General features: G+C 44.4%; 1 protein-coding gene across 1 annotated transcript in view; it reads right to left on the bottom strand.

Annotated features, from left to right (window-relative positions):
• Window positions 1-27,460, bottom strand: part of LOC122111137 (kinesin-like protein KIF6) — a 52,997-nt gene that overhangs the window by 634 nt on the left and 24,903 nt on the right. Inside the window, exons 5-7 of the mRNA XM_042683872.1 lie at window positions 16,178-16,384; window positions 5,495-5,638; window positions 3,935-4,021 (exon numbers count right to left, since the gene is read on the bottom strand). Of these exons, the coding sequence (XP_042539806.1) occupies window positions 3,935-4,021; window positions 5,495-5,638; window positions 16,178-16,384 (438 nt within the window). The remainder of the gene's footprint in view (window positions 1-3,934; window positions 4,022-5,494; window positions 5,639-16,177; window positions 16,385-27,460) is intronic.

Raw genomic sequence — 27,460 nt, 5'->3', positions numbered from 1 at the left:
CCTTTTGGGGGAATCAAGACATGGCCTGTGTGTTTTCGTGCATTTACCCCGAATGGATGGGTGCATGGTAATGAACACACGCTGCCATTCTTCATACCCTAAACCCCGTGAATGCATCACGGCATGTAATTGCATCTTGCTTTGTTTTGTTTTTAAGCTTATTTTTATTGGCCCCTGTGACTCTGGCTCATTAAATTTCATGAACATATAATATTTCAATAAGAGAACCTAGCACAATGTGTTTACCTATGTGTCTTGTGAGTGGATATTAGGATTGCAAAAATATCTTAAGTTTTTTTTCTTTGCATCAGGGAGTGGCCATTTCCGGAAGCAGTTTCTGAATACAATGTCACCCCCCCCCTTCAACATTCTCCCCCATCACACCCAACCCTCCCCTGCCCTCACCCTTCCTGCTTTCCCAGGATGTACTCTGGATTCGTGACTGCATTCTCCCGGGCTTTTTCCCCTCATTTGTCCACCACTCTCCCCTTGACCCCCCCATCTCACCCCTTTCAAGGACCCACTTCCTGGCATTTATTTCACTGAGCTTTGACTTTGCCTTTCTGAGGAATTACGCTACGTGAGTTCTCCCTTGGATCTACTGTATTTCAGTTAATACATTTGTATACACTTGCATACCATCCAACGTATTTACTTGTAGGTTTATAAACTAATTCTAGCTTCCACATATGAGAGAAAACAGGCAACCGTTGTCCTTCTGGGTCTGACTGACTTCACTGAACATAATGCTTTTCAGGTCCTTCCCTTTCTTTGCAAATGATATATAGTATCATTCTAATGGGTGAGCAAAATTCCATTGTGTGTCTGCACTAATCAGATCACACACCTGTATATACTATATATCGTAGTAATTATATCATCACAATACAAACTTCCTAAAACAAAAATTAGTAAGTTGCAGTTTTCACTCTTCCTTGAATGCTTGCTATTTCTTAAAAGTAAATAAACGAAAAATCAGCTCCCTTCCTCCTTCCTTCCCTCCCTCCCTTGTTCCCATCCTATTTCTTCTTTCCTTTCTTTGTTCACTTCACTTCTACGATTCTTTGCTTGGAGAATTACCAGATTAAAGGGTGTGTGTGTGTGTGTGTGTGTGTATGTGTGTGTGTGTATGTGTGTGTGTGTGCATGTGTGTGTGTAAAACTGAATTTCCAACCTAGGTGAAGTTGAGAGTAGAGATTTAATTTTTCATCAAAACCATTATGATTTTTTTTCTGTCTATAGAGAAAGCTGAGGCAGATAAGCTGACACAACATTGCCCTGTGTTAGAGGACAGAACTGTTTTCTGGTTGGACCCTTCAGCGGTTTTATAGGGCTGGGGGAGGTATCTTAGGTTCAATACCCACCTGGCAAAGACCCAGGAGTTTGACCTCTATCAACCCACCCCCTTCCCCATTCAAGGGCAAATGCAGCCTCAGGTTTGATTCTGGGCTCCAGAGAACTTCTCTACTTTCTGTCAACCTCAGCTGTGCACTTCAAAGATGTTTTTAATGCAGACAGGTGGTTTCAGTCTCTCTGGGGTGCACACACAGGACCAGAAGTCCAAGAAACATGGTACTGAGTATTTCGAACATGCCAGTGGTCTTAGAATTTCATTTAAACACCCAGGGTGATGTTACTTTTTGTTTCCCCAAAACAAGGGTCAGAATCTTCAGGCAACCTAGAAGGAAACTCTTCAGAGACCTGTGCGAGTCATGCATTCGCACCTTCCTCTACTAAATTAATAATGATCCCGTGTTTTCCGACTTCTGCTAAGGCTTCAAAGTCAACTCAGATATTACATTCTGTCTTATTGAGTAGCCATCTCAAATCGAAGCCAGATTTCCAGGGTTTGAAATGGCCCCAACTGCACTTCCTGTCAGACTGCTGCAGAAACTCTAGAAACTCTCCCGGCTCTGCCTTGATTCATTCTCCTTTAGTTACCTTGTCTCTCTGATGTACCAAGACTTGTAAAGAAAGCAGATTGGGTCCCTGGTGATCCTGATCACACAGGACCATGTCCACATTTGCTGTTAAAGTCAAGAGTAAAGGGCTGGAGGCCTGGCTCAAGCAGTATAGAGCCTGCCTAGCAAGTGCGAAGGCCTGAGTTCAAACCCCAGTACTACAAGTAAGACACAGGAAATGAAACCCATGTTCATCTTGGGTGTTTTTTTTTTAAGTCACTTGTGCTTCAAACAGATATATCCATAAAATAATAAAAATAAACATGAGATTTAGACATAGATCAAGAAACAACACTTGTCAATTATCAGATTCGTCTGCACTAGGAAGACCTCAGTAATTCGTTCAATTATCAGCTAGTAGCTTTTCACTCTGGATCTTTCTTTTCTTTAAAGCTCTCACAGATGATCTACATCAAATGTTTGACAGTGTTCACCTTATTATCATTTATTTTCCAAATTCTGAAGTTGCTTCAAAGAAAAACCTCTCTAATCAAATTTTAAGTTAAAAAAAGAGAAACCCTTCAACGTCTAGGAAGTTTACTTTCCATAAATTACAAACTAATTTTCATCTCCAGCTTAAAAATACCCTTCCTTTCTATCCTTCTCTTGCTAACCAGCAGTACCACAGAGCTGCCAAGCAAGACTTCAGGTGTAAACTCAGAAAAAGCCACCTCAGGAATGTGGCTGCACTTGGCTCAAGTCTCTGATTTCTTCCTCCTTTTCAGGATTCTCCCTAGCTCTGCCCTAATTTTTTTTCTTTTTTCTTTTTGTGAACACACTGTACAGAGGGGTTACAATTACATGGGCAGGTTAATGCGTACATTTCTTACCAAGCATTGCAGCCTCCTCCTTTGTTTACCCTTCACATCCCTTCCCAGCCTCCCCCCCACCCCTCTGCCCTAATTTTTTGGAGGCTTAAACTGAAATAAAAAAAATTTGTAGAATACATTATGTATTTATTAGCCATTATTACAGGCTTTTATTTTTAAAATTAAAAAAATCTTTTCTATCAACCAGGTTGGTTTTAAGCTCATAATTTTTCTACATCTTTTTAGTGCTACTGTTACAGGTATGTGCCACTATGCCCAGCTCTATGTACATTTTTATCCGAAATGGTGTGTTTCTGTGTTTAGAAGGGCATATACAGCTGGGTGCCGGTGGCTCATGCCTGTAATCCTAGCTACCGAGAAGGCTAAGATCTGAGGTTTGTGGTTCGAAGACAGCCCATGCAGGAAAGTCTCTGTGAGACTCTTGTCTCCAATTAACCACTCAAAGACAGGAAGTGACACTATGGCTCAAGTGGTAGAGCGTTAGCCTTGAGCAAAAAGAGCTCGGGGACAGCACTGAGTCCCTGAGTTCAAGCCCCATAACTGGCAATTAAAAAAAAGAGAAAGGTATATACATGTAATCTCATTTTGTTGTGGTTGTTGTGTTTTGTATAGTGCTGGGGATTGAACTCAGATACCTGTGTGTATGAGGCAAGCACTCTACCCTTCAGCCCCATTCCAAGGTCTAAAGATTTGCAGATGATCCTGTTGGATGAGTCCTTGGGCTCACTGCAGGTCACTGCAGGGCTCACTGCGCAGTGCGGGACTGGGGGAGAGAGTGCAGATTCTTGGGCTAGACTGGGGTTGGATCCTGACTGTGTAACCTCCTAGCCTGTGATTCTGAGCAAATGATTTAAAATTGTGGAGCCCCCATGTTTAAATATTAATCTGTGGACGTAAGAGGAGAATCTAGTTATAAGATTGTTTTGAGAATTGAATCAGTTAAGGCACTTAACTGCATTTAGAACACAGCCTAGTACAAAGTAAGCACACCCTCAAAGTTTTAGCTCATCTTCAACATACTTTTAAATATATAAATAGATAACATATATTATATAAATATATATAACATATACTATATATGTTAATATATAAGTGTATGTATGTATATACATATATATATATAGTGAGTTAAAAGTTGCTTACCAATCTGGGGTCAATTTCTTCATTAAGAACAGCTTCGTTCTTTATGAGTGCTACCCTTTGTGCAAATCGGCAAGTAGAGATGGACTCCTAAAAGACAAAAGAACATCTTAAAATATTATGGCGTAAGAATATTTCTCTCTAGATAAAACTTAATTTTTATTCTTAGAGGGAAAAGAAGACACAGGCCTAAAGGGTGGTACATTAAAAAAAAAAGACAATGAAGAGTCCTGGCTCTAAATTAAGGAGCTTTGCTTTAGGACATTATTTGATACAAAAATTAGGTTTGGCTTAATAAAATGACTGATGCCAAAATTATAGGAGACCCTGAGGTCTTAGATAGCAGCTGGGTCTATATTTTCAACTATAGCTCTCTCCTTCCCCCTCCCTCCCTCCCTCCCTCCCTCCTTCTTCCCTCTCCCTCTCTCCCTCTCTCTCTCCCTCCCTCCCTTCCTCCCTCTCTCTCTCTCTCTTCTCCCTCTCTCTCCCCCCCCCCCCCCCCAGGTGCTGGGGCTGGAACTCTGAGCTTGGGTTTTCTCCCTGAGCTCCTTTTGCTCAAGGCTAGTGCTCTACTACTTGAGCCACAATGACACTTCTGGCCTTCTCTGTGATTAATTGGACATAAGAGTCTCATGGACTTTCCTGCCTGGGCTGGCTTTGAGCTGTGATCCTCAGATATCAGCCTCCTGAGTAGCTAACTAGGATTACAGGTGTTTGAGCCAATGGCTCCCAGCTTTTTTTTCTTTCTGCCTGTCCTGGAACATGAAACCTGGGCATTGTGCCTGAGCTTTTGTGCTCAAGGCTAGTGCTTTATCCCTTGAGGCACGGATCTACTTCCTATAGCTCTCTTAAACCAAATATATATAGAGAGATTTATTGACCTGTTGGTCATTCTGTCCTTCTGTCTGTCTGTCCATTCATCTACGTGTGTGTGTGTTTGTTTGTTATAATCACATTATATACCACAACCCACAAACATGAAAGACTACAAAATGGATCTCTGTATGGATCAAAGGTCCTCACCATCAAATGCTGGGGCCTTTATCTGGGGGCAGGGGCACAGAAGGGGGACAGGGCACGCTGTTGCTTTCTGCTGTCCTCTTCTGGAAAGTGTCTGGATTACCCATTAAACTGAAATGCGCATGCGCCATAAGCTGGCTCTAAAATGTCACAGAAAAGCCAGCCAGCGGCAGCCCCTGCCCAGGTCCCGCCCTCTACCCGTCCAGCAACCAGTCTCCAGGTATCATCAAGGCATTCTGGAGCAACACTGAGCAAGACGAGTGGATAGGTTGCTTCTTATTTACATGGCTGAGAAAGAACCAATTGGCAGGCCCACCGCAGAATCGCAGGAGGCTTCTTCTAATCATAGGAAGTCAGTTCTCATGGGCTGAGGGTAGGCGATTGCAATAGTGGCTAGCAGCCGAAGCTGCGGACTCTGTGGTGTGTGTGCCTCTGAAGAGGGAAAAGATGCAAACTTCCCGAGCAGCCCCCCAACTCCAGCTCGCAAACTAAGAATAGACACCCCTGGCCGACTAAGATCTCCAGAAAGAAGGACCAACGTACATCGATGTTCCTTTTCTCCAGGGACAGCGTGGCGATCATGGTGGTCATGCAGTTCCCCCCCAGGCTGTCCCGCAGCACGCTGGTCATCATGGAGTTCCGGTAAGGGATGTGTGAGCGGTGTTTCTCTGAAAGGGCGATGATGACCTGTGCAAAGCAGGAAAACCATGGCGTCACCTTGGCAGAAGGGGCAACAGCAACCAAACACAGAGGCAGAGTAACGAGGTGCCGCTGACATGCACAGCTCAGGCACAGAATAAACACTGCGGCAAGAATCTTCAGCCTGAAAATGGTGAAGATGGCGCCAAGTAAGCGAAGTGTCACCGGAACATCGCAAAGCTGGCGATTGTTGGACATGTAACGTAACTTGTGTAGAATTGGACAGACGATTGTTCAGTTCGTAGCCACTGGAAAATTGGTCTAAAAGGCTCAGTGACCATGCCTGATTACTTTAATCCTACCAGAGTGGAGCTGCAGGCTCCGTCTCCAAGACGTAAGAGGCAGATCGGGGAAGCGGAGCCTTGGGAGGCCGTCTCGAATGAGGCTGAGATCCCAGACTCTGATGGAAGATTGTCCACATCAAAGTACTTGCGGGGGGAAATGTACCTCAACACCTCACCCCCATCTCCTCATATGTAAAACTGGGCTCAAAACAGTTCCTACCTCTGAGGAAGTTGAGATGATTAAGAGCTAAAAAATGCACAGTGCTAAGAGTATGACTAGCCTCTGAGCACTGTCTACGTGTTTGCTGACATTGGAAGGGGCTGAGGAACTTGTCTTGGCTTATCTAGGGCTTGCTCATCCCAAGTTTCTGAAGTAGATCCTAGGAAGGTTCTAGGTGGATGGATGGATGGATAGGTGTTATTGACAAAACTTGCTGGGACCAAAGTGACAGTGGTCTACACCTGTAATCATTGCTACTCAGGAGGCTGAGATCTGTGGCTCATGGTTTGAAGCTAGCCTGGGAAGAACAAACTCCAAAGGACTCTTATCTCCAATTAACCAGCAAAAAGCCAGAAGTGGAAGTATGGCTCAAGGGGTAGGGCACCAACCTTGAGCAAAAAACCCAAGAGACCATGAGGCACTAGGTTTAAGTCCCAGTTTCAGCAAGCACACACACACACACACACACACACACACACACACACACGTTCTAGTGTCTGCTGTCCATTGCAAAGTGGTTGGCATGAGTCACCATGGAATGTGACCTCAGTCCATCCCAAGATTCTGGCTCCTAAACACACCTCGCACACCTGCCACTGCTCTCCCGCTGTCCAGCTGTGGAGCTGGCTGAACACAGCCTTCCCGACTCATTTAGCTTACAAAACAAGATGGGAGAATGGTTCTGTGAAGACAGTTTTGAACAAAACATAGAACTACAGCACCAGTCTCACTTTACACAATACACAAATGACTAGAGATAATTCTACACACAATCCTGTGCTCTCTTACTCAATGATCACCTCTTTTTTCCTTGCTTCCTTCCTTGCTTCCTTCCTTCCTTCCCTCCCTTCCTCCCTTTCCCCCTCCTCCTCCACCTCTTCCCTTCCTCCTCCACCTCCTCCTTCTCTGTGTGCGTGTGTATGTGCGGGCACGCCAGTCTTGTGCACTCTCTCTGAGCTTATTTTGTTCAAGCTTCTTGTTAGTGCTTCCCACTCGAGCCACGGCTCTACTTTTGGTGTTTTTTGGGGGGGGGGGGAGAAAAGGATATTTTATTGGAGATAAGAATCTCACAGACTTTTCTGCCCACGCTGGCTTCGAGCTCTGATCCTTAGGTCTCAGCCTCCTGAGTAACTAGGATTACAGGGGTGAGCCTGTGTCTGGCTCACAATCTCACTGGCAACCATCACTTTTATAGCCTGAAAGATGAGGCTTTTATATCTACCCCTCTCTAGGCATAGAGAGGGATAGTCCCCCCCAGCTGCAGTCTGAGCTGACAGAGCTCCCTCAACCTCTGCATGCTCCTAAGGCCAGGCTCCATCCTCCCCTTCTGTTCCTATTGGCTTTGGCCCTCATGGTGTATCAAACCCCCACGCCACTATTAAAAGAGGACTCCTGCGGAGGCCCCTCTTGTTTTTGTTCCTAAAGCATTGGCTTCCAGCTCACTCGGCTGCTGAGTGGAGTGTGCATCCCACAAACGCACTCATGCTCTCCTTGTCTTCCCCTTTCTTCAAACACGACCTCATGAATGCTTCCTTCCTCCCAAGGCCACAGCTGTGGCAGAGCTTGCTCCTGTTTTGGTCACCATTTCTTTCTACTTATGCTCTTTACCCATGCAACTTCATCCTATCTCCTGGCTTTTTGGGGGGGAGGGGGGGAGGTCTGTTATGGGGCTTGAACTCAAGGCCTGGGCACTGTCCTTGAGGTCCTTCATTCAAGGCTAGGGCTTTATCACTTCAAGCCACAGGTCTACTTCAAGTATTCTGGTGGTTATCTGGAGATAAGAGTCTCACAGATTTTCCTGCCCCTGGCTTTGAACCCTGATCCTCAAATCTCAGCCTCCTGAGAAGCTAGGATGACAGGTATGAGGCACCCAACTGGCTTTCTATCTTGATGTCTCCCCAATATATATCCTGGATCTCAATCTCCTCAGCATCGCTATGTCTTCCATCCAGATTTCTATCCTTGCGTTTCTCTCCGCTCTTTTCCCATGACAGGTACTTTCCCAGGTCTTCCCTACCATTACTAATGGCAGCACCATGCTCCTAGTTAATCGGGCTAAACCCCAGCCATTAACCTTGATTTGCCCCCATCCAGTTCACCAGCAACGCTGCTAATTGAACTCACACACTGTACCCAGAACGGGCCTCTCTCACCATTGCTCTAGTCCACGCGTACACGATTCCTTCCTAGAACAACTGCGTGAGGCTTTGAGTCAGTCTCTCTGCTTCTACTTCTGCCCATCCATGGACTCTTCTCCATATAGCAGCCAGCGGAATCTTTGTAAGTTGTGAGTCACACCAGGTCACTGCCCTGCTCACGACCTTCAGTAGCTCCCTAAACGTTTCGTATACAACCCCGGTCCTGTGTGACCTCTCCTCGTACCTGTCCATCTGGCCTCACCATATTCCTTTTGCCTGCCACGGCCTTCCTGTCGCGTCAGAACCTTTGAACTTGCTTTTCTTTTTACCTCAAATGCCTCTGCTCCAGACTTCCATGCAGCTTCCTACTTCTTGTCATTCAAATCTCTGTTTACATTTTGTCCCCTCATGAGCGCTTTTCAAATAGAACACAGCCATCTCCAGTTGACTACGTTATTTTGTCTTCTTCTAGTATATGCCACTATTTAGAATTGTGTTTGTTAACTCATATACTGTCAGTCAGACTTTCTGCTTGCTCTCCAAGGCCAGAAATGTCACCTCTCTTAACTTTACAACTCTGTGTACTGACTGAACAGTGCCTACCCGGTTCTTGGCACATGTGGCAGAAACTAAGGGGTCTCACTCTGCTCTCAGGATAATTCCTTGTCTAGTTTGATCTCCTACAAAACCACGTTTCCCACTCTTCTTTCAAGTCATATTTTGTATAAGGCAGCCAGAGTGCCCAGCCACCTCCGGTGGGATCCAGAGGTGAGCACTGAGAGGAAGATTAGACTATCGCAGAGTGTGGTGGGCAGGGGCAGTTGTGGTAGTTCCTGGAATCTAGAGCTTAACGTCCTAAGGGCCAAGTGGGGCTAGCAGTCGAGTGTTGGAGACCATTTCGGTGGCACTGTTAGGTGTGTCTTCTGATTGCTGTGCTCTCTGCTGGGTTGCAGCCACGCCCATTTCTCTGGCTTTTCTTGAGATTCTTTATGTTTAGTAAACTGTGCTGCTTAAAATAGCTGCTATGGAGTTTCCGGTTGGCGACTAAGCAATCTGATCAGTATGGCATGTGCAGGACACATTTTTGTGAAATGAAGGAATGAAGGAAAGCATGTATGAGAGTTGGGGGAACTGTCTCGGTGTCATTGGAAAGGAAGAAGGAACACAGCCGACTCAAGCTAAGTGGCAAGGGGCGGTAAGCAGAACGCCAGGCCCCGAAAACCAAGAGGACAAATTAAACATCCAGAACAGGCAAGGAAGGCCAAATACCAGCAACTACCACAAACAGGCAGGGACTGGTGTGCCGTGTTCAGGGAAAGCAGTGAGATTGTTTATGCAATCAGCCATTAGACACCTAACAGTTCTCCAAGTTCCTTAAAGTTCTTTTCACGAAGCAGATATCATCACTATGTTTTCCCTCCTCTAGGAAACACCGATATCTTTTCTACTCAATGGCTGTATTGACGACTTATTTAACTCGAGGAAGAAAAGGCTCATGGAGCTTCTGTTGATATTAAATTGTATGTTAGTAAACTCAATTTTGGCTGCAAGTAAGGAAAAAAAATTAACTGAAAATGGTTTTGGTCATGAGGGACACTTATTGGTGGAATAATTAAAATAGCAAAGGCTCAAGCCACGCCCTGGTAGCTCATGCCTCTAATCCTAGCTACTCAGGAGGCTAAGATCTAAGGATTGCAGTTCAAAGACAGCCCTGGCAGGAAAGTCTGGGAGACTCCTGTCTCCACTGAACCATCAGAAAACTGGAATGGCACTGTGGCTCAAAGTGGTAGAGCAGTACCTTGGGCAAAAAGAGCTCAGGGACAGCACCCAGGCCCAGAGTTCAAGCCCCGTCACCAACCAACAAAATAATAATAATAAATAAGAAAGGTTCTAGGTGAGAAATAACCCGAAAGGAGTTAGGGGTGTGGCTCAGTGGTAGCATGCCTCTCCACCACCAAGGACTTGGTTTTGTCTTCCAGGTGGTAGAAGTTATCCTTCTCATAGCCGCAGGGTGGTTGGGTAATGCTCCATGTATTAAAGTTTATTCATAACTCCAGTGAGATTGTCTTTCCTGATTGTCAAATTAGCATTGAGCTTCTCTAAGGACCACCTTGACCCTTGGTCCACCCTTTAACCACTCTACCCAGGAGAAAGGCTCCAGTCCACTCAGACCAATCAGGAGCTGCTCCTAGTTTTTTGTTTTTTTTTTTTGGTCCGGTCATGGGGCCTGAACTCTGGGCCTGGGTGCTGTCCCTCAGCTCTTCAGCTCAAGGCCAGCACTCTACCACTTGAGCCACAGCGCCACTTCCGGCTTTTTTCTTTTTGCTTATGTAGTGCTGAGGAATCGAACCCAGGGCCTCAGGCATGCAAGGCAAGTGCTCTACCACTGAGCCACCTTCCCAGCCCTGCTCCTAGTTTTGAACAGGCCTTTGCAACTCCCTCCTGGAATGGATGCTGCAGAAGTCATTCCAGTATCCTCTCCAGAAAAATGAACGCTAAAATTGAAGAGATGACTTTAAAAAGTGAAGTAAGCTGGGTCCCGGTGGCTCGTGCTGTAATCCTAGATACTCAGGAGGCTGAGATCTGAGGATCATGGTTCAAAGCCAGCCTGGGCAGGAAAGTCCACGAGACCCTTATCTCTAATTAACCACCAGAAAACTGGAAGTGGTGCTGTGGCTCAAGTGGTAGAGTGCTCACCTTGAGCTGAAGAGCTGAGGGACAGCGCCCAGGCCCAGAGTTCAAGCCCCATAACAAACAACAATAACAAAAAAAGTGAACTAAGCTCAGCACAATGATGTACACTGTGGAATCCTAGCTACTGGGGAGGCTGAGATTGGGAGGATTATAGTTTGAGGTCAGCCTGAGTAAAAGGAACATTGTATGTCAACAGAAAAATCTAGGATAGTGGTGTGTATTTGTAACCCCAGCTACATGAAGATGCCCGGGCAGAAAGGTAAGACCACATCTCAAAAATGACCACAGCAAAAAGGCCTATGGGCGTGGCTCAGGTGGTAGAGTACCTGCCTACTAAGGGCAAGACCCTGAGTTCATACCCTAGTACTTTCTCCTCAAAATGAAGTAAATAAAGGCAGTAACCCTTGTTAGAAGCAATAAACCAGAATTTGGAGTGAGAATCTGGCTTACCATTTGTGTGATCTTAGGCAAATCTCTAAACTCTACTTAGCCTTAGTTTCCTCACCTGTAAAAATGGGATTCTAATGCCTGCCTGTCTTGGAGAGATTTTTCTTTTGGTCAGTTGTGGGGCTAGAACTCAGAGCCTGGGTGCTGTCCTTGGCCCTTTTCACTCAAAGCTGGTGGGTTACCACTTTGAGCCACAGCACCACTTCCGGTTTTCTGGTGGCTAACTGGAGATAAGAGTCTCGTGGACTTTCCTGTCCGGGCTGGCTTTGAATTGCCATCCTCAGATCCCATCCTCCTGAGTAGCTAAGGTTATAGGCTTGAGTCACTGGCCCCCAGCCTGGAGGGATTTTTTTTAAAGGTCAAGAAAGATAATATCTGAGCTCATTCTTAGTAAGATAGAAAGCACTAAGAGCTGTGGAAGCTGGGAACTGTCAGTTCTTAGTGATCTTTTTTGGAGACTGATTTTTACCTTGTAAATACAGGCCTGGGCCATTTGTTTGGCTGAGGAATTCACGTGGGTGTCTCTGCTCTGACTGGGAAGACCTCAGTGAGCACAGGCCACTTGGGGGTAGACTCCCAGCTGCCAAATGACCCACAAGGGGCGGGGATGGGGGAGAGGGACAGGGTGGGGGGATGGCTGGTATGGGGTTTCTGAGGCTCATCCAATTTGCCAGGAAACCAATGATCTTCTGAAATGCACAGGGGTAAGGAGGAAGCATATAACTTGCCTTATATATATTTTTAATGCTAACTTCTATTTTTGATTTCTTGTATAAATACAATGCCAGATTCTCTTGAAAGCATTCTGTGAGTGACAAAGAGCAGAAGCTCACAGTATACCTGATCACAGCCCTAGGGATCTGCGAGTGAGGGGCTGGCATCAGTCACTCCACTTACTGTGTCATGAAGTAAAGAGACTTTCTTTTAAAGTGCCTAGAAGGGCATGGTGAATTATCCTCTGAAGAACTGAAAGGTTTTTGGAATGGCTCTGACTAGAACTAGCACCATTAATTTTTCTGCTGAACAAAACCCAAGCAGTGGGAGCCAAATGGAAACCCAGACTCTGAACAAATCCGACTTGCGATGCATTACTGGCCGAAGGCAGCCCCGGGACTGAATTCTGAAGTGGTGCAGAGCAAGCACTCGCTGCCCAGTGCCCAGTGGTTTCTCACTTGAGGGTTAGGCCGACAGAGACCATAGGTCACGCCAGGGGCACTCGGGTGAGGTTTCCGGCTAGCGGGCGCATGCGCGGCTCCCTTCCCTCTCCTCACACGAACTCCTTGTCCACGGCTAAAACGTACCCTGTTATTGTGGCTTCAAATGTTTTTGAGGAAAGGTTTTGGAAAAAAGCACTGCATACACAAGGAGATCTCCAAAACCAACCAACCACACTCTGGCAAAAGGCAAGTTATTTACTTATGAACATGGCGGGGTGCCTTCGACTCAGACTGGCTGTGTCCCCCACTCTCCCCCCCAACCACCCCCTTCCGTCACCTGGAGCAGGTGTGAGGTCTTGCCACTGTGGCCAAGATGGTTATTAGAATTCTGCCTGGAGTTTCTAAATCAATGCAGGTGAAATCAATGCCAGACTACTCATTGGTCCATCTCTATCTTAGAATTAAAAAGGAAATTATCCAAGTAGTTGAACATGTCAGTTTATAAATGCGATGCATCTTGTTCAATGTCACCCCTTTCTTCACCCTCCTCTGCCTTCTCTCCCAGCCCCGCCCATCCCCCTCCATTCACCTCTATCTTTTATGCCAACACCAAGAAATGGACGATGTAATTAATCTCAGACACTCCAACGTGTTTCTATGATGGAGTTTACTTGTGTTGTAAGTGTGGGTTCGTGTGCTTTTCTGTTTGGTCCTCCTGAGTCATGCATCTTCCCTGGTGCCTAACAAAGCTCCTAGCACAAGCTAAGATTCGATCACAAGCTAATGAAGGAAGGAAGGAAGGAAGGAGTGAAGCTAGCGAAGTTAATGATGCAAAATTATGTTGCAGCCCCATTCTCCTTAGCTATACAATGAAGTATCCCATAAAGAGAACTGGATTGTAAACATTTAGAATTACGCTACTGCATTAAATATCCTCTCGTTTTTTAATAGTCTTATTATTTAGACTCCTTGGTTCCCTCGACTGTCTCTGAGTGCAATTCCAAATTTTCTCTCCCATCCTTTAACTTGCCTAGACTTACTTGGCCGTACCGATCACATCTCCATGTTTCATATTTATGTCTTTTCTCCTTGTGCTGGTCTCCTTCTCTCCCTGATCCCACGTGTCTGTGAAGGCACTCGGATCTCAGGGTAAATTGCTATCAGCTGCTGTGATGCCGTGGGTGAAAATGAAACTGAAGAATTATACAGGGAGAGCCAAGGGTCAGAGGCGTTCCACTGACAGTCCATCCTGGGAGTGCAGCAAGTTGCTGATAGGCTCTTAGTTCCCAAGGGCCTGACCTGCTCTGCCCCACCCTCTCCTGACTCACTCCCACTCATTCTGTAAGTCTCTGTTTAGTGTCAGGTCTGTAGAGAAATGCTGCTAACGTTCACCTCCTCGGTCTAAGTCAGATCCCCGTTCTAAACTCTCCTCACACCTTTTCTTTTCTCAGCACCGCTCTCACCTGATCTGAAGTTTGCTTACAGACGTAATGTCACCTGCCTGATGGCTGCGTATGAATGCCACTCTGCCTGCCTCAGACCATGAGCTCTTTGGGGAAAGACCATTTCTACTTTCATTCACCATTATTCCCTCTGTGCCTAGCACAACCCTCTGTATAGTGAGAAATATTCACTAGATAATGAATGGCATGGAAAGTGAAAAGCCACACGGCCGTCTAGACTAAGTCTGAAGGGAAGGGAGAGAAGTGAAGGGAGACATGGTTTTAGGGACAGACAGAAGCTTGCTAAGGTTGTTAGAAGAAAAAAGAAAAGAGGATGTCGGGGCAGAACATTTATCTCCCGTGATTACACTTGGCGGCAATTTAGCTGATGAATGCAATTTTGTATGAAAAGATGGACAATAATGGGAATTAAAACAGTACCGCTATCTGAAACCAGTAGATACATAATTTTATCGAAATGAAGCACTTGGAATACAATTCATTATGTTTTCCTATCACTGTCCATTAAAGGGAAAAATGCTCTGTGAACTATCAGGAGTCTGAGTAGTGTGGAATAATAAAACAAGAGAGAGCTTAGGGCTGCTGACTCTTGTCAAAAGCACTGCACAGACCGGAATGCCAGGCAGGCCTAATCTCCACATGCCGCATTGCTGAGATTCATCTGGTCAGAGCCGGGCCCTGTGCTTGTGCAGACAGACACCCATGCAGACAGATGCCCGTGCAGACAGACTGCCGCAGTTTCCTCTCAACCAGCTTTGTCAGCTGACGTGACCACTGTAAAGCACTCAGCACTGAGACATCCGTCTTCAAAGCATTCGTTAGGCAGCTGAAGAAAGGAGCCTTCTTCCTCCCCTCAACTCTTGACACCAACATTTGCAAACACTCCTTCTGCCTCATCAATATTTTACCTCGTTCTCTCTAAGAGTTTGGAAATTGTTATCTTTAACATTCAACCCATAGCTCTTATACTCATGGCTCTGAAAGGCGCTCAAGAAATCATCTAATCCAATTCACTTGTTTTACAGCCAAGGGTGTGCTTTCTGGGAAGATTTATTTACCTAAATCCAAAGGCCCTTGCTCTGCCACCAGAGCCAAATTCAAACAATAAACACAGAGCCCAAGCTGGGTTGGACCGTAGTTGGCTTGGAGTGGAGGTAGGGATGGAACCAAAGGCTAAGGGAACCAATCGCAGGGCAGAACTACTGAGTAGACGAAATCCCTAGAAGCTGTGTAAGTTAGAGTCTCATTGTAAGTCTCCTCACCTGGAAAAGCAGGCGACACGGGCTGTTTATTTTACAGCGGTCACAACAATGCAAGAAGATAGTAAGTGTCATAGGCAGAGATCGGAGTCTTGGTTCAAGTCCTCCCCCTACCATTGGCAGTGAGGGGGATGGGAAGGCCTCAGATGACTTGAATTCTTACTCTGTTCGCTAGAGAACACAACGAACACCCAGAAAGCCAGGATGTTGTGAGGCTTCAGTGATGTGGTGTAGACAAGAAGCTAGGAGGCACTTGCCCCCCCCCTTTACATTGAAGTGTTATTCATTATAGCCAGAGGGTAGAAATGCATCAGAGGAGGGGCAGACTGACACAACGAGAGGCATACAATCCAATATTATCCAGTGTGAAGGAGGAATGAGAATCTGACCTGTGTCACAGTGTGGATGAACCTGGAAGACTTTATGCTACTTCAAATAAGATAGACATAAAAGGGAGTCGGTTCGTGGTTATGCTTCTGAGAAGCCCCCAGAAGAGTCAACGTTATAGAGACAGAAAAGTAGAAGTTACCTGGGGCTGAAGACATAAAGGGAGAGGGAGCTCTTGTTCCATGGGTTCAGTTCCCAGTTGGGATGGTTAAACATTCCCAGAAAGTGCTGGTGGTAATGGCTGCACAGCATTTGTGAACATATTTTATGCTACTGAACTATTCACCGACAGTGATGAAAATGATGAATTCTGTGATATATGTATGTATATAGACACACACACACACACACACACACACACACACACACACACACACACATTACATTGGAGAAGAACTCCAAGATGTCATTAGAATGCCTGATACAAAGTTGGTGCCACACTCGAGGCTGCAGTTAGGTCCCATTCCACCTCTCTTACCTGCTCTAAGTAGTGCAGTGACAAGTTGATGTACTTGGCCTCTGTGAGGAGCTGGCCCCCGACTCCCGTCTTTGCCACACGCTCTGAACCAGCCAGGTCCACCAAATGCAGCTTGGCATGCCGCACAGTCGCCGATCCTGGCTCTTTACTCGATAAGTGAACGGTGAAGATGCAGTGGGAACGGGTTGAAGCTTGGTTCATGGGAGTCTATCAAAAAGAAGTTGGGAGGCAAAAACGGATTTGAACAAAATGAAGTTCCACCACTATCTGAAGATTTAAATTCATATTTCTAATATGAATGCTCCGGAAGCTGATGCTATCACATGGAGTAAAAATACTTGCAGCCGAGAAGCTGAAAGGGCGTTCTTTCCCCTGCATTGGGTGATTGGGAGCAGATGTGGATGAGTAGATTGGAAAGTGACAAAGGAGTTTGGAGGCAGCAGGTGGAGTCTTCTCACCGAGATGATAACTTTGGTTCATTACCCAACTACAATTCATCCCTTAAGCTCAGCCATGTTAAAAATGCTTAATGTAATCCTCTGGAAAAGAGGTGAGTACGTGTGCATTAAGGAAGTGCAGTTGGCCACCAGTGACTCACCCATGTAATCCTAGCTACTCAGGCTGGAGTCTGAAGCCATGCAGTGTGAAGCTAGCCTGGCAACACAATACCAAGAGACTCTTATCTCCAAATAACCAGAAAAAAAAAATCCCAGGAGTGGAAGTATGCCTCACACATGTGGTAGAGTGCCAGCCATGAGAGAAAAAAGCCAAGCAGGAGTAATGACACACACACAAAAAGAGAATTCATTCACACAATTATAAACACAATTCACAGACATCTGACACTGAGCTGAAGGTCCTAGCCCAGTAATAAACAACAAGAAGAAATAAAAATCATACCAATTTGCTGGGCACTGGTGGCTCACGCCTGTAATCCTAGCTACTAAGGAAGCTGAGATCTAAGGATCATGGTTCAAAGCCAGCCTGGGCAGGAAAGTCTGTGAGACTCATCTTGAATAAACCATTCAGAAAACCGGAAGTGGCACTATGGCTCAAGTGGTAGAGTGCTCGCCTTGGGCTGAAGAGCTGAGGGACAGCGCCCAGGCCCAGAATTCAAGCCCCATGCCAAAAAAAAAAAAAAAAAAAATCATACCAATAGGAAGAGATTTAGAAGTATACAGGAAAATACAGAAGCACATCATAAATAACTCAAAGTGCTAGTGGATTCTTTAATACATAACACAGAAAAATTATTCAAATATTTAACCAAATAACCCAAATATAGTGGCTTATATGACAAAACCTATCACAAAGTTAAAAATGGAAAGAAAGGGACTGGGATGGTGGCTCAGTGGTAGAGCGCTTGCCTTGCATGCATGAGGCCCTGGGTTCGATTCCTCAGCACCACATAAGCAGAAAAAGCCAGAAGTGGTGTTGTGGCTCAAGTGGTAGAGCACTAGCCTTGAGCTGAAGAGCTGAGGTACAGCGCCCAGGCCCAGAGTTCAGGCCCCATGACTGACAAAAATAAATAAATAAATTGAAAGAGATATTTGCAATACATGGGGTAAAAGATTAATTCTTGAAATAAATAATTCTCACAAATCAATATAAAAAAATCTCAGGAAAATATGAGCAAAAGACACAGAATCCACAAGGAGGCAATCTGAAAATGACTAATGAATATTGGAAAAGATGCTCAAAACTATAAACAATGAGACCTATGTAGCTTGGATAAACTCTTTCAATCCCATCAGGCTCAAATTCTTTGTGGGCATGCATGCAGAAGATTGACGGTTTTGTATATTGTTGATGTGAATATAAATTAAGAACCTTGTGATAAAAGAGGCCTGTAGGCCTGGCTCCAGTGGTAGAGCACCAGCTAATCAGGCAAGCTCATCAAGCTCATCAGGGCCAATGCCCTGAGTTCAACCCTTGACACCATCAAAAAATAGAAAAAAAAGAAGGCTTTCTTTGAGAGCAACCTGGCCATATGCGATAATACTGCAAATGCCTATAACCTACAACCAAGGAAGGAAACTACTGGATACACTTCCAAAAAAGAAATTTTGGAGGCTAGAGATCTGGCTGAAGTGGTAGAGTGCTTGCCTAGCATGTGTGAAGCCTTGAGTTCAGAGAACCACATCCTGACAACAAAATTAGGAGCTGGCACACACACCAATTCGGACATTCATTGCTGCATTACGTGGGACAGTAAGATGCTGTAGAGTTTCCCTGACTATAAAAGTGATATTACCTCCTGCTCGTGGACTTGTGAGTGAGGGCACTGCAAGAATAAGAAACATGGACGCGAAGGATATCACAAACTCATGATGTCCGGGCCTTCTTTGAAGGCTGGAAGGAAAAGGCCAACCAAGAAATATGAGCTTTTTTTTCCTGAAAGGTACTATTTCTTTTAATTTAAAAATTGTAAGAAGCATGCTGGGTGCTGGTAGCTCATACCTGTAATCCTAGTTGCTCAGGAGGCTGAGATTTGAGGATCATGGTCCAAAGTCAGCCTGAGCAGGAAAGTCTGTGAGATTCTTATCACCAATAAACTACCAAAAAGGCTGAAAGTGGAGCTGTGGCTCAAGAGGTAGGGCAAAAGAAGCTCAGGGACAGCACTTAGGCCCTGAGTTCAAGTCTCAGGACTGGTGTGCGCATGTGCGCACACACACACACACACACACACACACACACACACACACACACAAATGTAAGAAGCAAATTCTAAGTTGTAAACACACTGGATGCTGGTTACATGGTCACAGTATTAAATATTATTGTACTTTTTATTTTAAAGTTTTTAATTCTCCAGAGGAAAGAAATTAATCTAAGGTAGAAGTGAGAAGTTAGCAGTACCATCCCCTCAAACAACAAAGAACAAGGAATATTCCAAATGAATATTCATAACTCTAACTTTGCAAAGAAAAAAGAATTTCATTATGGATACATATGTATGCAAATAGAGTAATGCATTTGGATGCTATTTCAACCAGACATTTTTTTGGTAAATATAAATTCTTTGTATCTACTGTGGTTGATGTACACCCGCTAGTAAAATACACAGATGTCCAAATGCTGTCATAGTTTTGGTGATGATGATGTAGCTAGTGAGTGAAATGGGCTGAAAATCTGGCCCATTACTCATTGCCATAATAATTGTATCCAAACTGAGCCAGTGTGTGATTTCGTTTGCTAAAGAGGGTCAGCAAATAACTGTGCCTGTAAAACCGCAAACTCAAATTTAGCATCTAAGTTGAGGTGTTTTGGAAGTGAGTGTAAGTTATTTGCAGAACTTAAACACAGGTTCCATTTCCCTGTATACTCACACAGCAATAAATGGCACTGGATAATGATGAAAACCAAATTAACAATCAAATAATACAGAGAATAGTTTTGGCACTGTCTTTGCCTTCAAAGTGGTTAGGCTGATTTTACAAGCACACAGAGACCCCTTATGATTGTTGGAATCATCTGGGTGTAACTATTTTAAAGGAATATGAGAGTTACAAAAGATAACAACGAGTTCACACTCGTAATCCCAGCTACTCAGGAGGCTGAGATCTGAGGATGGTGGTTCAAAGCCAGCCTGGGCAAGATAATCTGTGAGACTTTTACGTCTGATTAATCACCCCAAAAAGCTGGAATTGGAGCTGTGACTTAAGCCTTGAGCTTAAAAACAGTGCCCAGGCCCTGAGTTCAAGCCCCAGTTCTGACTAAACAAATCAATACATACATACGTAAATAAATAAACAAAACTGCCTTTCTGGATTCTGTAATTAAAGTGCAGAATTGTATACCGAAGGAGATCATGAGTACAGTTTTGTAATGTCTCAGAAATATTTTCTGCATGAAATAGTGGTTGGTGTCGTCTTAGACAGAAGTTTCTTAAACCTCAAGTGTCACTCTCGGTGCGTAGCTGTTTGAGTGTGATTGGCTATGCGGGCCGGTGTCTGTTCTGTGTTCTCTTAGGGATGTCATTATGTCTCGTGGGCATGTCTGTTTGCTTGTCCTTTTAAAGGTAAAACTGTATTAAAGCATTTTTGAAAGTGCCTGCAAACAGATGGCACCATTTAGGAAGATTCATTCAAATCTGAGCACATATTTTAAACAAATGTGCTTCTGGCACTGGGTTGTGCTTTTGGGAGAATTCTCGGGATGATTAATTGTCTGCATGCAGAGAGCAATCACGTTTTTCTCTCTGTCTATGTAGCTAGCTGTGCTGGGCAGGGCAGAGAAAGGAAGAAAAGTAAGAGCCAGGCCTTACCCTCAAGGAACTTGTAATCTAGTCAGGGATGTGAGCCAGCTCCCATGAAAGAGACAGGCAGGAGGAGGGAAAGGGAGTAAGATGAGGAAAAGGCAAAATGTGAGAGGAAGAAAGTGACCTGTTATGTTTTGTTTTTTTCATGGAGCCTCTTGAGCCTTTAGCTTTCTAGACATCTGAGGACATGCCTGGTCCCTCATCCTGTAGCTCACACCTTCATCCCCTAGACACACCTGAGGGCCGGCCTGGTCCCTCACCTGCCCTCTACTCTTGTCTAGTCTCCTGAGCCAAATGCTCTCCAGGTATTTCTCCTCTCCAAAACTGCTGTACTGTATGGCTCCTGCCCCTCAGTGGGTGTGTCCGAAGATATGGCTGGCATATTCTTTCCCCTGGGGAGCCCCAGTCCTCATTGGACAGACCCTGCGGCATAGCGAAAACGACACATGGAAAACCTGAAGAATTTGGTGTAGGTGGCCTGCTTTCAAGTCTAGCTTCTGTCCATGGCTTGAAAACAGAAAAGCTTAAGCAATTTTTCTGTTTGTTGTTGAAAGCATAAGTAAATTGACATGGAATAAGTTTGGTTTTCATTCCTCTAAGATGCCAGAAGGGATCCACTTTGCTACAAGGAAATACACTGATCACAAGTGTGTTACTGAGTTGTGAAGCGGTGTGAACCGTTCATGGTCATATTAAAGCCCACCATGGTTCAGATGTCTCTTACGTTCTGATTTCCCACCTTGGTCTCTGGACACTAGGCCGTGTGTGCAACAGCTTCCCGAGGATTGTCAAGGAAATGCCTTGTCAGTTTCTCCAACATGCTCCTCCAGTTAATCACAGGGCTTTCCCTCCCTTGAATTCAACGAATATGCTTCCTAAAACCAAATATCCCTGTTTCCTACAAAGGTGTCTTCGGCAACTGGTAATCAAAATCCTTTCAAGAATAACACCGGGACTTGAGTAACACATAGTCCTTCAAATGTAGCCCCACCACAGCAGAGGACACTTGCATAGTACTTCCTGGAACCTGGGTTCCACATCTAGCATTGTCAGCAAATAGCACATGAGGCATTATTACACCATTTCTGCTATAGCCTCCGTCTATACTATGAAATTTCTTTGGGAAATTATCACACACATACACACAACACACGAGTTTGTTCAATGGCTACATCTCACTAGTCATTGCTCCAACTTTATACCATCTTGGCTCTTCTTTTGTTTAATTTTGTGCCATCTTCACTGGAAAATATCTTGCTTATTCTCATCCAAATACTTTATAAGAACTTGAGTGGCAGGGAAGAACAATAACGTGCCAAAATGATCACCTCCATCCTTGACCCTATTAGGCCACAGCGATGGGTATTTTCCAAATGGCCTCAATCCAGGTGCTTTCCTATGCTCTTTAGTCTTTCTTTGTATCCCTGTGTTAATCAGGCTTCTGGTTACCGTGGTAAAGACCTGAGGAGAACAATTTGAGTTCTTCAACTCATGGTTTGTGGGGGTTTCAATCCAGGGTTGGCTGGATCCAGGGCTGAAGGCAGAGTATCATGGGGTAGGATGTGTTGTAGAGGCTTCTCACCTCTTGGTGGCCAGGAAGCAGTGAGAAAGGGCGAGGCAGGGATTCCTCCTTCTAAGTGCTTTTTGCTCTATGTGGCCCTACCGTCGATTGGATGGTGCTGCCCCTACTCTAGCCAGCCCCCTCACCGGAGCTAACTGTCTCTTTACTAATCTCCCAGGCATTTGTCAGTCCAATTAGTTTGTCAATCAGGATTAGTCATCATAAATCCATCACTTTCCACCCCGACACCCAAGCAATCTCCCTTAAACTATACTTAATCTCTGAATAAAGACGATCAAAAACTCAGAATTCCTCTTAAAATGATACAATTATCCCGCATGAAACCCACAATGTGCTAATTCCTTCCCCCAAAGTCTCAACTGTTTCAGTGCCGCTCAAGCTCAAATCCCAAGTCTTCACTGAGGCTAAAACCAATATTTAGTTGTGAGTGCCTCTGAAATTCCAAAGACAGTTTACATCCTTTCAATAGACAAGGCCACAGAATGAACATCCTTTTCCCTTTCCATTTTGTGGAGGGGGAGGGGGCTTGAACTCAGGGCCTTGCATTTGGTAGGCAGATGTTCTACCACTTGTACCACACCCCAGCCCTTCCCATGTGGCTTTCTAAATGTTTAAGGCTGTGCTTCTAGCCCTTCACGGTAAACCTCACCCTTAACTAAGAAATACTTCATCTCTTCCCCCATTAGTTAAGTGGGTTCTTCTCCAGTTTCTCCCATGTAAAATGGACTGGCGTGGAGGCTCACAATTCCCTGGATGGGTCTAAGTGAGGTACGTTTTCTCTTTTTCTCAGAGCCTGAAAATGTGAGGCCTAACAAAACCTAGCTTGTGCTTGGTGCTTGCTCGTGCACTTTCCTGACACACAGCCTGGAGTAAAATACTCCCAACTGGACGTCCTTCTATGAGAATTAATGACCCTAAATTTATTTCCCTTTCTGATCTTTCTCCTTACAAAAACCTCTGGATTTTAGAAGAGTAATCAAGATGATCTTCTTCCCTTGCAGGATCCTAGGTGTTTTTGCTTATCTCACGTGTTGTCAAAAAAGTTTTAGAAAAGAGGGGAAAAAAGAGACTAGGCACAGCAATTTTATTTAGGAGTTATCAAAAACTTGGAGCAATATGGAACACATGAGAATGTTCTAGCAATTATGATTTCTATTGCTGATGAGAATAGCCAATTATTTTGTTATATTTTTCCTCCCTAACAAGTCTGGAATCCATTTGATGGGTACTTTATTTTCATATCCGTAAAGATCTATCAGATGATTTAATTTAGCAAACTGGATGTGATGGTTCTGCTGAAGCTTTCTCTGTCTAATGTCAGGATTTGGGTGATTATTTCCCACTGGGCCATGTTTCCAAGGTTTGGCAAATAAAAGTCTGCAAAGTGGGGATATGTATGGCAAATCGAGAAGGATTTACCTACACAGCATCTTTAGTTGGATGTATGTCCAGCAATATCACCTCCACCTGCCATCCTGGTAGATTACACTAAAACCACTGGCATGAAGTTCTGCTCTCTGAACACTGAAAACTCTATAACCTCAAAGGGCCTGTTTCTTCTTATTATTATTATTTAAATAAACTGGACCTTAAGAAGAATCACAGGCCAGGCACGGGTTGCTCACATCTATAATCCTAGCTACTCAGGAGGCTGAGATCTGAGGATTGAGGTTTGAAGCCAGCTGCAGCAGAAAAGTTCTCATAATATTCTTTTTTTTTAGGGGGGGGGTCCGGTCATGGGGCCTGAACTCTGGGCCTGGGCGCTGTCCCTCAGCTCTTCAGCTCAAGGCTAGCGCTCTACCATTTGAGCCACAGCGCCACTTCCGGCTTTTTTCTTTTTGCTTCTATGGTGCTGAGGAATTGAACCCAGGGCCTCATATATACAAGACAAGCACTCTACCACTGAGCCACCTTCCCAGCCCTCATAATATCTCCAATTAAACACTCAAAAACCAGAAGTGGAACTCTGGCTCAAAGTGTTAGATTGCTAGGCTTGAGCAAAAGAGGTCAGGGACAGCACCCAGGCCCTAAGTTCAAGTCCCACAGCTAACCAAAATAATAATAATAATAATAATAATAAGTACAGGTAAACTTAATCCTCAATAACAGTAAGTTACTTTTTACACTTTCCACAGTTTCTACCATAGCTATTCTGTATATTTTAGAAAAGAGCCATTTTCCCCTAATTTTTATAAAATTCAGTCTCAAATGTAACACACATATAGCTGGAATAATAATAATTTCAAGGTACAAGGGCTGACAAACTTCTTGAGAAGTTGTACCAGTTTATTCAAACCTCTAAGAATAAACCATTTCGGTGTGTGTAGTGCGCCTTCACCTATAGGTAAACTGGAAGTATCCTTCTCTATGTGGTGTTTGGGCAACTAAGACATTGTGACTGATGATATACCAGCAGAACTCCGATGTACATTGGGTAATTTTTGTTCTTGTGAAAGAAATTCTGTCACACTGGGACACAAACAATCACAAACAGACACAAGCTGGAAGACAATATCACTTCCAGAAGGGATGTTCAATGCTAGAAGCACAGATGTTTAGTATTAGACACATTATTTAATGCTATTTTACCATCCAATCTCATTCTCTCTACGTTGTGAAGACCCTTCTATCCTCTCTGGCCATGAAAATCTCTTAGTGTGTGTTAGACCTGGTAAAGCTCTAAATGACATGCCCAAAATACAGTTGGGTTCATCAGTGAAGTTTTGGTGGTTATTAAGACCCCTGTCTCCTTCTTTCTACCTTAGAACCGGTACAAGGAAAATAGATCCAGATCAGCCCACTAAAGACTGAAAACATCATTTGTGTGTGTATGTGTGTGTGTGTGTGTGTGTGTGTGTGTACCAATTCATCCTGGGGCTTGAACTCACCTGGGCCTGGGTGCTGTCCTTGAGCTTCTTTGGCTCAAGGCTCATACTCTATCACTTGAGCCATAGCACTACTTCTGGCCTTTTCTGAATAGTTTATTGGAGAGAAGAGTCTCATGGACTTTCCTGCCCGGGCTGGCTTGGATCATGGATCCTCAGCTTCCTGAGTAGCTAGGGTTACAGGTGTGAGCCACTGGTGCCTGGCTAAATCAATCATTCTTATTGCTAGCAGCATGTATCTACATCATCTCAATGTTATGCAGAAAGAACTTCACTCAGGCTAATGCTAGTCTTCTTTGCCCATTTCTTCCTTCCCCTTCTTTGATTTACTCTGCAGAGATATTGAGTTCTAAAGGCGATTTCCCCAAGACATGTTGTGGCTGCCATCCCAGTGGGAAGACAGCTTTCCCTTCCTCAGGACCACCAAAGCCTCCCGCTGAGTCCTGCCTGCCTGTTACCCTGGATTCTGGCTCTGAGTCATTTCTGGGTTAAGCCACCATCCCCTTTGGCTTCTCAAGTCTCTCAATGAAACCACCTGCGTGGAATTCCCTGCTTCAACTACACAAGCATGGTTTGTATTCCTGGCTGGATCCCGACTGACATACTCAGCTATGATTTAATAAATTCTTGCAAAAAATCATGCAGGACTTGTAGATTTTTTAAAAAGTTTGTGTGTTATTTTGCAAAGTTACAGGAAAGATATGACCCTTCCTGACACACATGAAGCCTTAAACAATTAAATATACATTTTCATTTTCAGTTACAACTCGTTGCCTTTAAGCTTGCTCTTCTAACAATGGAATGTGTACAAACCCGAGGACCAAAATATTGCCCTGGTTTTCGTTTATCCGCCTGAAGAATCAGACGTATATCTTGTATTCAGTGCAATAACTATGCATTGCCTGTCAGCTTTTGTTTGTAAAACTGAGTGCACAGGCTGAGAGCTGGTGGCTCACATCCGTAATAAAGGTATAAAGATTAGGGTTCAAACCCACCCCAGGCAGCAAAATCCATAAGACTTATCTCTAATTAATCACCCAAAAAAGCTGGAGGTGGAGCTATGGCTCAAGTGGTAGAACACTAGCCTTGAGCTGAAAAAGCTCAGGGTTGGCACTCAGGCCCTGAATTTAAGACCTCAGGACTAGGTGTCCTTCACTTAAAAAAAATTGAGTGCTGGTAAACTTAACTCACACCTATAATCCTAGCTATTCAGGAAGCTGAGATTTAGGGATCACAGTTCAAATTTGGCCTGGGCAGGAAGCCCTTATCTCCAACTAACCACTAAAAAGCCAGAGCTGTAACTCAAGAGGTAGCACCTTGAATGGAAAGAGCTCAGGGACAGCACTCAGTCCCTGAATTCAAGCCCTAGGACCAGAACATACACACAGACACACAGACACAGACACATAGACACACACAGACACACTGAGTGTACTCTTGGGAGGTTTTTCTTCTTCTTTCTCCTCCCCCTCATTCTCTTATTCTCTTCCTTTTCTCTTTCTCCTCTACTTCCCTTTTTTATTTTTTAACTTCTAATGATACTTTTGTCTCTCCAGTGGCTTTCTTTGGCACCTCGTTTCAAGATTGCTTTTCTTTGTGCTGTGTAATCATTTCTTTGAACTTTTCTGTAACTTTCAGCTATTTTTTTAAAACAAATTTTGTACTTAGGGGACATATTTAAAATTATGAAGAGCACATCCGCTGCTCCCTGATGTAATCCAATTCTCAATGTATGATTCTTGGTCCTGACCTCTATTACATCTTATAAGGATAGGTCTTGGTCTGTTTTTTTGTTTTTGTTTTATCAGTCATGGGGCTTGAACTTGGGGCCTGGGCGCTGTCCCTGAGCTTTTTGGCTCAGGGTAGTGCTCTTCCACTTTGAGCCATAGCTCCACTTTTGGTTTTCTGATGGTTCACTGGAGATAAGAGTCTCACACATTTTCCTGGGCTTGGCTTTAAACCCAGATCCTCAGATTTCAGCCTCCCAAGTAGCTAGGGTTACAGGTGTGAGCCACTGAAGCCCGGCTTTGGTCTATTTTGTGACTATTTTACTATCAGAGTCTAGCCTATTTTGTGACTATCTTACTAACAGAGTCTTAGGAGAATGGGTGAAGGAATATTGATATTAGGTTTATGTCCTGAATACTTCTACATGGAATCTCTTACATCTTTAACCTTAAGAGCATACACTTTCCTCCGTAGTTTGTAGTAATGGGTTTGGAATAGCTCCCAGTAAACTCTCTGAAGCCCATGCATCAAAGGCAATCCTTGGCCTAAGCCATAAAATGGTCTGCCGGTAAGGCTTCTTCCTGGGCCCCACCTGCTGTAGTACAGACTAGATAGCTATATTAGATGTCCAGGATCTGCTTTCATACTTGGCTCTGCTCTGAGATCCCATCACTCTAACCAAACTGTCCTTATATTTGTGTTAGACAGTTATGACTCTTTCTTCAGAGGAACTTCGATCCTGCCTGAGGTCAAAGGACATATGTATTGGTTCTAGACACTCTCCCTCACCATAATTCCAATTTCATAGTCTTTGGTAGGGTTTCACA

Source organism: Dipodomys spectabilis, unplaced genomic scaffold (genome assembly GCF_019054845.1).
Source record: "Dipodomys spectabilis isolate Male_0828 unplaced genomic scaffold, ASM1905484v1 ptg000085l, whole genome shotgun sequence".
Classification (NCBI taxonomy): Eukaryota; Metazoa; Chordata; class Mammalia; order Rodentia; family Heteromyidae; genus Dipodomys; species Dipodomys spectabilis.
This window is presented reverse-complemented; position numbering and strand designations above follow the sequence as displayed.